The 14,954-nt window shown below is 39.4% G+C and overlaps 1 protein-coding gene across 2 annotated transcripts in view; it reads left to right on the top strand.

The window, feature by feature from the left end:
* Positions 1-14,629, top strand: part of Usp15-31 (Ubiquitin specific protease 15/31) — a 37,942-nt gene extending 23,313 nt beyond the window's left edge. Inside the window, exons 10-12 of one of the 2 annotated variants that reach the window (XM_071587134.1) lie at positions 593-922; positions 6,205-6,359; positions 11,450-14,629. In XM_071587134.1, the coding sequence (XP_071443235.1) occupies positions 593-922; positions 6,205-6,359; positions 11,450-11,590 (626 nt within the window). In that variant the 3' untranslated portion in view covers positions 11,591-14,629. Of the gene's footprint in view, positions 1-592; positions 995-6,204; positions 6,360-11,449 lie in introns of both variants that reach the window. The other variant, XM_071587133.1, reaches the window with a different exon arrangement.
* Positions 14,630-14,954: the final 325 nt, after the last annotated feature.

Here is a 14,954-nt window from a genome sequence, read left to right as displayed (position 1 = left end):
TGAAAAACATACATCATTAAAGTAAATGTGATATATTCATGAAATAGTCTTATTGCAAGCTATTACAAGGTCAGATGGTTTTAAATGGCATGCACATACACACCCAAAGCACTGCTCCTGTTCTCATTGTTTTGCACTTAAGACTCCTGATGGTAGAGGGGTTTCTTCATATACCCTAAAGGACTTTTGTTAAGTCCAGAGAGATATGGAAGGCTCCTGAACTTGTGTAAGATCCTCTTATTCGATGGTGATGTCTGGGAAAAAGAGTTGTGCTTGGTACATCAAGTGGTAGTAGTTATTATGGGAGGCGACCAATAGGTACATCGATTATTAGTATTGCTAATGAGCTTTCTTCATACTTGGGGGTTTTATGTGTCATTAAAAAAAATGAAAAGCACTAGCATTTAAAATTAGATCTTTTCCTTAGGAGTGCGTTGCATCTCAATTGACTGTGAATAATATTTAACTTGTGAGATTTATGACCCAATTAAATTGTTAGATAGTGTCTTGAAGGATGTCTTTCCATCTGTCATGTCGTTAATTCGCATGTCTCACGAGAACTTTTGACCAAATCCTTGATATACTCCTGCAGCGTACTGCCGCAACCCATATGATGGACAGTGGTATGCCTTTGATGACACAAGAGTGGAGAGGATCAGCGAGGCATCGCTCGTCACTCCCTCGGCCTACATCCTCTTCTACCAGCACCGCAGCCTTGCTGGCGGCAGCAGCAGCTCAACGACCTCCTCATCTGGCAACTCAGTGGGAGGGGGACCCACTACTCCCGTCAGCAATAACAACAACAATAACAGCAACAGCAGCCAGCACTCTTCGCAGTCATCGGCGTCAACGTCATCTGGCACCACAGATCACTGGGTGTACCGGATGCCGGCGTTTGAATTCTGCCCTGCCTCGGCCAAAGGTAGCAAGTCCCAGGAGGTGCTGGGGAGCCATGGTCCACCACACGAGCCCAGTCTCCTTCTCCTTGATGAGGGTATGGCACGCCATGCAATGACAATGCGTGGTGGTGAAGGGAGGGTCCTTTGCATGGAAAAAGGCATGTTTCTTCTTCTCTCTTCCTCCTTGCCGTTTGTAGCATAGTTAGATGGTAGGTTTTGTGGAAGCTTCACGGGATTGCACTTCATAGAGAAGGAGTTGATGGAGAGCCAACCAGCATGACTCCTGTGGCTGCACTTGTGATGCATTCAAAGGGTGACCGTAGGTGTTTTTCCCCCTTCTTGTCCAGTGACTGCTTCAATACTCCACTCACTTTAGCACTATTTTGGTATTGCAGAATTTTAATCATTTGAGGCACATGAGGTCCTGTTCTTTCCAGGAAGAATTTGAATGGTAATAGCATTAGTTGGCATGAAAAACACAATTGATAGCAAACCTAGATGAATGAGTTACATATTGTTGTCTTTAGGTGTGTTGGTACACTCTCCCCATGCCAGGGGATTTTCTTGCATGGTTTGACATTATTGAGAGTGCCATTGTTGCTGCAAGAGCACATGAAGAATGTGAAAAGGCATTTCATTGTCAGTGAAGGAAAGAGGATGTAGTTCTTATGGAGACTCTGGGAATAATGAATTTAGTGGTCTGAATTGTTTGACAAAATCTGTGTGGTGCAGGCATATCTGGGCTTTGTTCAACACACTCCTGCAACCTGAAGATGTAATTAAATGAGCTCTTCTACAAGCAAAATCACTCATTAAAGCAAGTCGATTCTATGGTCCTATGAGCAGGGAAATGGCGTGATATGTGACATAAGGGTGCTGTTGTAATTATGTGAAAGTACAATTAATCAGTATGTTTCGTTTCTCATCTTGATGTTTTTACACCCAAGTAATTTATTAATGCATGATGCCTAGCACATTATAATTCCATCATGACTTTTGGGGAGTAGTCATAGTTTTCCACCATAGATAAATGCTTATAGATGTGGAGAAGAACTGTAGTACATTGATGATATAATTTAATCATGTCGGTCATTACCAACTGTGTTAGTTTCTGTTATAAAGTTCACTAGGACATCTTTAATAGTCTCATACTTTTCTTAGTGGCAAAATGTGTTGCATGCAGTGAGGACTAGATATAACAGGAGCAGCATATCTGTCTCCATAGGCTCATTAGAGAAAATAATTTCATATGCTCAGTGTTTTGCGGTATGTTTTTCCAATTAAATGGATCAGGAGTTTTGAAGTGAACACATTGCAACCACATTAGTGCCCTGAATATTATGATTCAAAATCAACGTTGAAAATAGAAATTTTAAGGTTACATCCACATCCTGTGGCCTAGTGGACATTTTGCCCTAAGTTTCAGCCTGCCCATTTGTAATTTTTTGTGCCTCATTATAGGACATTTCATTTTCTGTAGAGCATTTCAGTCAGATCTAAAAAAGATGAAGCTTTGTAAATAGTTTCCAACTAAAATTATGAATATTGCCAGAATCTGTTGGGCCTTATGCAGTATACTGGGTTAACAAGGAAGGAGTATCAGCAGGCTGTGGGGAAAATTATGAGCGAGAGAGAACAGCTGAGTGCTGTTGAGGAAAAATGAAATAAAATCAAACAATGGATATCGAAAGCCACAAAAGAAACTATAGGAACCATTAATGGGTAAAGGACAAGGAAACCATGGAATACGGATGAGATGATTAGAAAGATAGATAAGATGAGGAAATGGAAGAATTAGGTAGAAGAAGGTACAAAGAGTTAAATAATAAATTGTGATGGGTAACAAATATAGCAAAAGAAGCACAGTGAAAGTTGCAGTGCTAGGATATGGACAGTTTACAGATGAAAGTGAAATTGGTGCGCTATACAAGAAGGTTTAAACACTGTCAGGAAGCAAGAAGGAAAAAAATCTGTGGCAATCAAAAGATACGGCTGTAAAAATATTGGATGAGTCAGGAAAGATCCAAGAGAGATGGTCGGAGAATATAGAAGAACTGTGATGAAGGCATTAGGCTAGCAAGGTTAGACATTGAAAGAAAATGTGATGTAGATGAGGATACCTTAGGTCCAGGCTTACTCAATGGTGAGATAGAAATGGTATTTAGGGAATTAAAATCGAATAGGGCCGTGGGGTTCAACATTGTTCCCATGAAACTATTTAAAGGTTAAGGAGACAGTGGGAAGAAGGGTTTTTTTGGACTAATTCATGGAATTTATGAGGAAGTAAATTGGCCAGAAGGTTTCATTAGATCCAGTTTTACCTTTACCTATCTAACAGATCTTTGGGCTTAAAATTGTGGCTTGGTTCTATATGTGAATGAAGGACAAATTGTTAGCACATGTAAAATACCCTCATTAACATCTCGTCAGATTCTGTGAAACAAAGAAACATCCTAATTGTATTAAATACTCATGACCTCTTTACAGCTATGGTGTCATGCATTCCTTCTTCCCTTCCTGAAACCAAATTGATCATCCCAGACGCATTCATTTGCCCTAATCTCCATCTTTGTATTGATGATCCCGAGAACCACTTTTGCTCCATGCGAAATCAAACTTATTCTTCTGTAGTCCTCACATACAGCTGCTTTCCCTTTTTTTGGGATAGGAACTAAAACTGATCTAATGAAGTAAGATATGGTGTTTTCCCGGTGTATTTGTTTGATGAAGTTTATGTTTGATGAAGGGGATAAACCCTGAGGATGATACACGAGCCAAGCATCGAAACGTCGGCCAACATGGAACCCCTGACTCGGTGGAAGACCCGAGAAAACTTCATCAAACAAATACACCGGGAAAACACCATATCTTACTTCATTAGATCAGTTTTAGTTCCTATCCCAAAAAAAGGGAAAGCAGCTGTATGTGAGGACTACAGAAGAATAAGTTTGATTTCGCATGGAGCAAAAGTGGTTCTCGGGATCATCAATACAAAGATGGAGATTAGGGCAAATGAATGCATCTGGGATGATCAATTTGGTTTCAGGAAGGGAAGAAGGAATGCATGACACCATAGCTGTAAAGAGGTCATGAGTATTTAATACAATTAGGATGTTTCTTTGTTTCACAGAATCTGACGAGATGTTAATGAGGGTATTTTACATGTGCTAACAATTTGTCCTTCATTCACATATAGAACCAAGCCACAATTTTAAGCCCAAAGATCTGTTAGATAGGTAAAGGTAGAGCTTCGCCTAGTAGCCTAGCCCAACAGTGTGCGAAAATCACACAGCTTGGATGAAGCTGAGGGTGTCCAAAAGTGGGTGGCCCTGGGAATTTGACCTGGGCCCTGAAGTCATCAGCCCAGCACACCACCCAATGGACTATCATGTCCCCTTCAAGTGTAAATTATTTAAAGAGAAAGATTTTTGAACCAAAACTCCAGGTCAAATTCAAAGAGGGAAGTTTTCAATTTTCATTACATGAAGTCATTTTAAATTCTGAGGCCTAGAAGACTGCAACTCTCAAAAATTCCATTGGAAAAAGTTGTAAAGATTCATTTTTTTATAAATCGGAAAAAAATTATCCACTGGAAAACTTTCTTGGGTTCAATCTTCTCCTTTAGCTTTGGGTATCTTGGAACTGCATGGTCTCTTTGGATATGGCAAGAAATCTGTCCATGATACTAACTGCTAACACCTCATAGAATTCAAACACAAAAGCAATTATTTCCCTGGAATACTGCCTAAGCCCCCTTAAAATGGATGATCTCCAGCAAATTGAGATAAAAAGACCCTTGGCAGACCTCAAAATGAGTACCCTAACCCTTAGCCCTACCCACTCCGTTCCAAGAGACGATATTGAGGGAAAAACAAAACCAACCCTGATCGTCACCCCCACCCTTCCCATGCCACGTCATAGCCATGGCACAACTGCTTCTGTATGATGTCTTTCATCATTGAAAAATTATTATACCCAAATGACACCAACCCCACTTCAATATCCCACCCTTATTCATCCCCCCCAACCGTAGCCACACCCCTCTCCTTTGTCCAAAGGGTACATATTTAAGTGCTGCATGTAAATGAAATTCATACTTGATGCTGCCGCAAGTTGGTGAAATGCGTTGTATCTTAAAGTAATGTCTTTGGGAAAGCACAACATCTTTTAATATGGATATCAAACTTTTCCATGAAGTGAAGCCTGAATCCATAGATTATTTTAGGCCTAATTTTCTACAAATGAACAAAAAGTTCATGTATGTAACTCTATATGTTAATGTGATATTAACCCCTCCCATGCACTTAAGAGCATGAATTACTTATTTGTGAAGTTGTGAAACACTGCATGCTAATATGTTCTTCCTTAAACTACTCTTGAAAAATGACCACTCTCCAGTGGCAGCAGTGTTTGTTTTAATGTGCCAGTGAGCAGTGCCAATAGTGTGCTAAATTGTACTTAAATCAATCAATGTGCATGTATTAAATTGGCAGAGAGATGTGAATGATAGCAGAAAGAAATTAAATGATATAATTTACAATTCAAATTGGTTAATGTCAGTTTTGTGTACATCTCACGAATAATGATAATTGATTCTCATAGCTTTTAGATTATTTTCTTGAATCAGTTGTTCCTTCAATTTCCATGCCATTTGATTGATTACACGCATAGTGAAGTTCTCTCGGGTTTCCCACCGGGTCAGGTTGCAGTACACTGACGTTTCGAAGGCTGACTCTGCCATCGTCTTCAGGGTGAAGTCATCGACTTCACCCTGAAGTCGATGACTTCACCCTGAAGACGATGGCAGAGTCAGCCTTCGAAACGTCAGTGTACTGCAACCTGACCCGGTGGGAAACCCGAGAGAACTTCTTGAAACGCATAGTGAAGTATGAAATTTTACTCTTCTTTGCTAATTTTCTTGTCTTGAACTTCGAATCGAAGTAAACAAGGATTTTAGAGCCATTGAATTTTGGACTGTAAATTTTTGTAATTGAACTGCCTCACATGCCTCAATTTATGTGGTAAATCACTCAGTCTTTGAAATTTTCACTTGGGCAAAGATGTTTGCATTGCGGAAATTATGGATTGGTAAAAGGAGGGAGACATGTGAGTGGCCAACTTGGGCACCCTTAGTCTATTCATTTTAAATATGCATTGATTGCTGCTGGCCATTTTATTTTTTGACTTGACTCTAGTGGATACAGTGCTGCTCCTTTCAGGTTTCAGAATATGTTCTGTATGCTCATGCTCATGAAAGGCTTCCAAACTGGAGTTTGTTCATGATAATTCATTTTTGTATCTCTAGTGAAAGCACTGCAGCAGCCATTCAAGCGCCATGGCCTTGGGTATTCCACTCTGCAGCCGGGCAGCCGTCACGATGAAAGGAAGGCCAAGGAGGGCTACCAGACAGAGCACCACTCGGATGACGAAGTGCCTTTAATGGCCCACAACTCACCCAAGGTTTGTCCCTTTAGTTGTATTCTCCTTAATCAGGATTTCTGCGCCATTGTAATGTTAGTTACTGATTATAATTTACGACTACATCATCATGCATCACTGTGTTAACGTTTCTTGTATCCATGATAGTAGAACAAAGAAGTTTCTGAAGTTTCACACTGTGTTTTCAACTTCATCACATTTGGTTGTGATATGTTGCCTCATTATCAAGGTGGTTGTAGCATTTCTCTCTGACACAGAATCAGTAAGTGATGATTCTGATAGCCTGAATCATATTTTATCATTTCTAAAACATGCTGTCCAATCTAATAATATGTTACCGAACAATCTACAGGCGATTAAGATTTATTGATATTTGTATTATTACTATTTTAAGTTAAGGATAGATGAGGTCCAATATGTCCCACGTTAGCACCACTCACCAAACTAATTCTAAAAAATTGGTGATTTCCCAGTGAATGGTATGGATGACGTTCTCTTGAGCTTCCATCCAGGTCAGGCAATTAGCGGCCAACATTTCTATGGCAGAATTAGTCATCGAAACATTGGCTGCTGATTCCCTGAGCTGGATGGAATCTGAGAGAACTTCATCCAAAACTAATTCTAATACATTACTGTCAACAAATAGTGTCATTACCTTGATAATGATGTGTATGTGTGACTGTAAATTATTGATTCAATAAGTGTATGCATTCTGCAATCAATTGGATGCCTGTAGGCATGTAGAATACCAACCAAACTTGTGATAAAAGCTAACACATCAGTAAGACCCACTGCCAGATAACATGAGTAGTTACCACAGAACGACAGAGAGGCAGTGAAAATTATATAGAAGCAAAGGGAAGTTGAAAAAAGAATCCTTGATAAGACTTTGAAGGGCATGGAAAAATTAGGGATGAGTTTAGAGATTTTTGGCAAAGAACTCAAATTTGATAATAGTTTAATTGTGAAAAACAAGAGGGCTACAAATGTTAAACTGTTGGATGAGGTTGGGAATGTATAGCAAAAAGCTGTGAAAAGGGCTTTGAGGAAATTAAGTCGGCACAGGCAAAGCCATACGGAGAAAATTAGAAACATAGGGGCATGTCAGAAGAAAGAAATCTGCTAGGCTTCAGGAAAATGTAGAATAAAGAAATGAGGTCTACTTACATCATTCTTGAAAATATGTTAAATGATTGTGGGCAATCAGAAATAAGTTGTTCATTTGATATTTCATGGTGGATCAATTTTATTGCTGGATACTTACTTTTTTTACATTTCACCCTATTCAATGGAGATAAAAGAAATGTTTTATTGAAGTAATTTAACATTTACTTCATAAAGAAATTAATTCTGTTAACAATACATGTATAACATAATGCTTGGTAAAGGATGGCCTTTGTAGTAATAACATTTGCTAATTTCTCATTGCTCATAGTTTATCACCTTCATATTTCTCATTAATTTAACTATATATGTAGTCAGCTCTCTTAAGTAAACTACAGTGGAACCTTGCTTAACGAGCACCTAGCACAGCAAGCAATTCGCATGGCGAGTAATGAGGAGAGGGTAATTCCGGGATACATTGGACAACTGCTACTGCAGTTTGCCTCTAGCACTCGTTCCGATAACATTATAGCATCGCTTATGATTACACATTTTTCAAAACTTGCATTCATACTTATTATTAGTGATTTTTTTTACAAAATTTAATAATAATTTGTTCACAGTTTTAAAATTGAAACCAAAGAGAAATCCTTAAAAAGAAAGCCAAGATGACAATAAAAATTAAAAACAACAGTCGAAATGGAAAGTAAAATCATTGAAAATCAGGAACAAGGTGTGAGCGTGGCTGATCTACGAGGGTCATCCGGAAAGTAGTACCCGTTCGTGAAATAAAGACACAAAAGTAAATATTAACAAACATAAAAAATTTTATTTGAAAGAGGATACTTTAAACTACTTCTCAACATAATCTCCAAGCAAATTAAGGCATTTGTCATAACGTGTGACAAGTTTCTGTATTCCTGCTGCATAGTCCTTCGCCGCCAGCTCATTGAGATACGCGAGGGACCCATCTTGCACAAATTTTTGCATAATGCAGATGGTGTTTAACAATTTCATGAACAATTGTTCGAGAAACATTGGGAAAATGCTCACAGATGTCATCAATTGTGACGCGCCGATCGTTCCTCACGAATTCGTCAACTGAGCTCACCAGTTGGTCTGTAATGACAGACGGTCTCCCCGAACGCTCATCGTCGTGTGTGTTCCCCCTCCCCATGTTGAAGTTGCGACACCACCGCCGAACAGACGACTCGTCCATTACATTGGCTCCATACACCTCCTTTAATTGGCGATGAATATCACATGGGCGAACGTTTCTTGCATTGAGGAATTTAATCACTGCCCTCACTTCACAACTGGCGGCGTTCTCAATTTTTTTCAACATTGTAAGCAATCACAGAAACAACACAGGCAATGCTAGCGTCACGCAACTTGGCTCAGAGAAGGCAGACAAGCCACTGAAGCTATCTGACCTCGTCCAGCGGCTACTCGCGTCGTCAGCACTTCATGCGGCACTAACGGGTACTACTTTCCGGATGACCCTCGTAGTACACACATCAACAATGGGTCCACATCAAGAACACCGACGAAACTAAGGAGACAAGTGCTTTAAATAGAGTGACAAAGAGTGTCTTTGCAACAGTTACATATTCTCAACGATTTTGAAAGGTTGCTTCTCATATGCATAAATGAAAAGCAATTGCAATCCGACACCATTAACGGATATATAATATTTGAGATGGGGAAAGTGATTTTTGCTGACCTTGTTAATAAAATATCAGGTTCATCAATGGCAGAGTAAGTACAGGGTTTGGCAGTATTGACTCCTTAGTTTTAATAAATCACTGAAGAGCGTGCAGGTAAAATAGCAGAGTGGGAGTAGTGGCATTAGCTGGTGGGGAAACAATGCCATTTTTAGTGGTCTGGTCACCATGCACCAGTCTGGTGAGCATCGAGGCTTTGTCGTAGAAATGCTCAACAATAATATTGTGGTGGTGACGTGGAGGGCATTGTGGTCTAGCGATGGAGCACATTTTCGCCTCTCCAATTCAGTAAATAAGCAAAACTTTCGTTACTAAGGGACTGACCGCTCATGAACCTCACCCAAGACCTGTTCATAGCCCCACAGTGGCAGTTTGGTGCACTGCGCTCTCCATAGGCATTATTGGGCCTTACTTTATTGAATCTCGAGGTTCAACTGTTACTGTGAACTCTGTGCGCCATTGTGAGATGCAGGAGAACTTTTTATTCCCCAAAATGGAAGAGTATGGTGAGAAATATGACACAGAAGCCTTTTGGTTTCAACAGGAGAGGGCCACGACTCATACGTCCTGTCATTCATGCTAAATCCTGCAAGAAAAATTTCGTGGCCGCCTGATCTCCTTACGAGGGGATGTTCCATGTCCCCTCGCTCCCCAGATTTGAGCCCATGTGATTTTTTTCTTTGGGGATATCTCTAAGCTGAGGTTTACAAAGTTCGACCAAGGACCTTTTGGATGCTCTTAAGGAGACAATTACAGATGTCATCGCTGGAATAACGCCAGATATACCGAGAAGAGTTTTCGAAAACTTTTTTGAACAACTCAACTTTTGCATGGCTCACCAAGGTCATCACCTGGATGAAACATTTTCAAAACATAATTTTTAAAAATGGCATTGGATGTAGTTTTCAGAAATGAAAACCATTTTAATTATCTTGGTTGATTTTTTTTTAGAAATCACCTGTCAAATCATGGAGTTCGTTCTGATCCAGCCTGCATTTAAAGGAAGCCATGCGTGGTTAGAGAAATTAACAAGAAGAACTGTCATCCACGGCATTGTGAATCAGCTAGCTCTGAGTCAAAGGCTGCAGGGAACTTCAAGAAGCTCATGGATTCTGAGGATTACCAGGCAAAACATTTTTCAATTGTGATGAGACAGTTTTCTTCAGGAAGAAGATTCCGAAGCAAACCCATATTTTGCGCATCGCAGTAGAATAGAAGGAATTGCCTGACCACAAGGCAATCTCACGCTGCTATTTTACACGAATACAAGTGGTGATTTTAAAATCAAAACCCTGTTAGTTTACCGTTCCAAAACTTCACGAGCCTTCAAGAAGTGTTAAGTCCAAAACAGCTTCCTAAATGTGATGTGGAGGTCACAGAAAACTTTTGCATGGTACCACGTGTACAAGGCATCGCCCTAATAATGCAGTGCCAATCCTCGCCATAAATTATTTTATCATCATTCTGAGTTGCATTTCACCAAATTTTGAAGCATTAGCAAAACAAACGTCTTGAGACAGCTTTCTTGTGAAAGGGATTTAAGCACTTATCATAAGTAATTAACAATTTATTTCGATCGGTTTTTGCTTTTACAAATCGAGTTCGCATTCCCGGTTGCTTCATTCCACAATAGAAGAAAAGGTGAACATGAACCACAATCCTTAACAAGGTATGCTAATAATATTCTTTGAATAAACCTTGTACACAATTTATTTTTTCACATTATCATGTTGCGCATTAACTTATGTGCAAAAAGATGTTTCACCGAACGAGTGTTTCGCTTTGCGAGAAATATCACGGGACAGATAATGGGGTTCCACTGTATGTGTTTGGGTCATAGGCCCACATCATGGCTTAGGATTTTATTTTACATATGTATTTCAACTATTGCATACTAAAAAATAAACTAAATTGTATGCTTATAGCAAGATACTATTTGAAGAATTTAATGTGTTGAATTCTGACCATGAGAGATCAAAATAGCAAGATTTGAATTGATAAAGCATACTAATATTATTTCTGTAATTATTTCTAAACTAATGTTGTTACATCTCCAAGAATCTTACTTGAAGTTCTTGTTTGTGTAATGGTTGTGTAGATGTTGGGGTGAAAGGAGATTGTTGATCCTGTCAGATCTCCTTCGCCATCTTGTCTTAATTTTCCATTCTAAGCAAAGTTCACACATCTTCTCCAGTGCCTCCCCTAAACTGACTTATTTGCAAACCATGAGTGACAACTCATAGGAAACAAATGTCATGATGTTTTTGTGTCTTTGAATGACAGCCTGCCCTCCAGTCGGCAGCCTCCAGCCCCCTCATAGCAGCAGGGGCGGCAGGGGGGGACACACCCGAGAGGGGGCAGGGGGAGGGGGCAGCTGATGAGGATGAAGAATCTTCCGGCGTGATTGCAGAGTCGAGTGTATAGTGGGGACAGGCGGAAGAAGGAAAGATTTTACCCTTGAGTAAGTTGCTCAGTAAATGCTAGTGCAACCACTTTTGTAAATTGATGCAAGTGTTCATAGGTGAAGACATCCATGGCCAGTGTTCAACATGTGTGTGTGTGTGTGTAAAATATCTTGTAATTCCTCTATTCCAAAGCAATCTTACTGGCCCTTTTATCAGAGTGGCTTGTGATATGAAAATGTCATTCCCCTGTGGCAATTGAAGTGCAGCCGCCCGGAACACATTGTGTGTCTACACTGGAGGCTCCAGCAGCATTCCAGGAAGTAAGGAACCCCCTGCCCCCGCCCTCTCTCTCTCTCTCTCTCGCCAACCCCTAATGTTTGAATAGTGAGATGACCTCCAAAGATGCCTTAATTGCCACAGCTGTTGCTGTTGTTTTTGCTGCTCCAAGTTGTTTTGTCATTTTTCATTTTTATTGTAATCTCGATTTTTGTGGATCTTTCCCGGCACTGGATTATATGATCAAATTTTTTTCAAGGAAAACTTTATATTTTTTTGAGGGCAATGCCTTTCTGTAGAGTTGAGTACTGTACAGGTGTGTACTCATCTTCTCATTGAGGTAAAAAGACTGATAGTGAAGTCGTGAGTGTGTGTGTGTGTGTCTGTACATCATGTGTCGAAGAATTTTTCTGAAATTTTATTGGGATGGGGTGGAACTTTGTGGTGGAGGAGAAGTGGGATTGCTACCCATCAATGCAGTCATTTCTCACAGGGGGAGGGAGGGTGTGTGTGTGTGTGTTTTAACATGCTTCTCCATTCACCCCCTCATCTCCCCATGGTTGGTTGGTCACTTGATTGGAGAAGGCCCTTTCAACGTGGAGCACATCCATCCAGCATGATGAGGTGGGGTGTTTTTTATGAAATCAGTCGGTTTTCACCATGAGGGTTATCTTGGTTAGGGAATGTTCTTTTTCTGACAAAGTCCAAATGGAGCCTCCTTTGCACTCCTTTCGGGTAAGCATTGTTACATATGTTAACATTGGCTGTGTGCACACGGTGTTGATTGGGGTTCAAATCCTTTTGAGTTTGCCTTATGTTGTATTTTATATTATTCGTAACATTACCATGAGTATTTCCATTTTATTCTCTTTTTATGCTGTTAACTATCCAACATTCAATCAGTGCAACTTTTATGAAAAGACCTTTTCAAAAGATATGAAATATTTACTGAGGTAATTTGAAGCATCCTAGTCTGGGGCTGTCGGGGCCCCGTTTTTAATGAATATTTACTTGAGAATTTTTTCATATAAACTGTTAATAGGGTTGTCCATAGGAAATAGTATGATCTAGTGAATTGTGCGTTGGATATTTTTTTACTTATTCCAATGCAATGGAGATTTTCTAAGGTTGAAGATAAAAGAAATATAATTAGGAAGGAATCTTTGCTCTTACAAAAATTTTACATGTTTGTAAATTTGGTGTAATGAAAGGGGACAGTTGTTTGTTTGTTCTGAATGATCAGTCCTATTGTTTCTGGAAAAATGACTGTGGCCCACAGCTCCTTTTTTTATTTACGTGTACGACAGTTACATGTAGCAATAAAAATAGGTGATTTTTCTGTCACCTTAAAAAGACTTTTATACACATCTTTTCATGTTGTCTAGAACAATGTTAAAGGTTTTCTTTTTTGCCAGCTTACACAAGACCTATCATTTCCTGTCAAATGAATTCTTGTGATTTGGTGATTACTCTAACATTTGTGGTCATTGTTACTTAAGGTATTTGTTGTTTGAAATTGTTTATTAAGTCACTTCAGCATTAGGTACAGTTTTCTAATATATTCAGTGAGATAAATTCTTTGTTCAGGAGTCTCCTGACGTATGTATATGTACTATCAAATTTATTTACCATTATTTCATGGCCAAATATTTTATTTTAATGAAATTTACTTCTTTCTTCTGTTAACTGTTGTTGAGAACATCTTTTGTGTGATTGAGTATTTTATTGTGTGTCCTTATTTATTCCAAGAAATGTATGTTTCTAATTTTTGGATGAGCAAACATGCAAAGCTTTGTGGCCTTTGCCTCTTTGAAATGTTGTCTGCGGTTGGGAATGAAAGTTTTGAAGCTTCAGTGTTTGACACTTCTTGTGGGAGGCTAGATGTGAGCAAGAAGGGAGTACATGCCTGTGTGTATGAGTTGAGGCTGCTCATTTGTGGGGGGGGGGGGTAGAGGGGGCATGTATGTTGGCTGTCTTTCCATCCTCTTTGGTGGGGAAGTGAGCGATGTATGTTGTAGGCTGCCATACAGAGAGGCAAACAGCTGATGTCCATCTCAATGGTTGAATGAGGCATCCCCGTGAATCTGTCATGGTGACCAGCACCTCTCTTCCATAAGCCAAGCCAATTTCTGTTGACTCATCATCCTTCATTCCACCTGTAAAGGAAACTTGTATATTGTTAAGAAAATTGGAAATTCATTCTCGTGTCAGTTGATGGTTATTGTTCACAATGCATAAGACTCGGGTGGGTGGATGGATGGATGGAAACATTTCCAGTGTGACTGAACTTGGGGAATTATTTTGTGTCAGTGAATCCATGGAAATTCCCATGTGAAACAATCTTTGAGGTCTTGCTGTCCTCTTAATAGTAGGTGAAAGTTTATTTGCTCAGTTATATTATTTTAGCAATCATTTATTAGTTCATGAATGTGTACCCATTTCAATTCTGTTAATTTGATCGTCCATAGTCTTTATTCTTCAAGTGGGCTGCATCAGTTATATAATGACTTGATTTGCTCTATATTTGATGTTTTCTTTTAGTCAGGGACACAGTAAATGAGGCAGCATGTTTGTGTGTGAATGTGCGTGTTTTTACAGAGGAATTAAGTGGAGGAGGTGTGATAAAAATCTTGTTGCAGTTTTCAAATTTTAGGAAGGTGTACATACCTTTGTCAGCTCAATTGTTGGCTGATGAATATATAAAGATGTTCTTGTACTTTCATTATTTACACCTGCAGTACTACTGTATTGAGACATTAAATATATATTGTTACAAACAAAAGTGTGCATTGAGTTTAATTGGAATGTCATTGGGAGAAGGTGGCCAGTGATTCTACCTCCTGACAAAGGGAGAATTTTCCCATTCCAGCCCCTGAATGCAAGGAGACAGCAAGGTGAAGGTAACTCTTTTCAGCATGGGAAAATCTGAGGTGGAATTTCAACAAGAAGAGCTGTTTAACAATCTTATATATTTTTCATTATTGACTGGCATGCCGATGTTGTCTAATCACATGAGTGGCAGATTTGAAATTGGTTTAATATGTAGGACTTTTGAGTGCAGTCGAACCTCACATAACAAGTATAATTCGTTCCAGATTCTTTCTCAT

Source organism: Hetaerina americana, unplaced genomic scaffold, assembly GCF_022747635.1.
Source record: "Hetaerina americana unplaced genomic scaffold, ioHetAmer1.1.p SCAF_3, whole genome shotgun sequence".
Lineage (NCBI taxonomy): Eukaryota > Metazoa > Arthropoda > Insecta > Odonata > Calopterygidae > Hetaerina > Hetaerina americana.
This window is presented reverse-complemented; position numbering and strand designations above follow the sequence as displayed.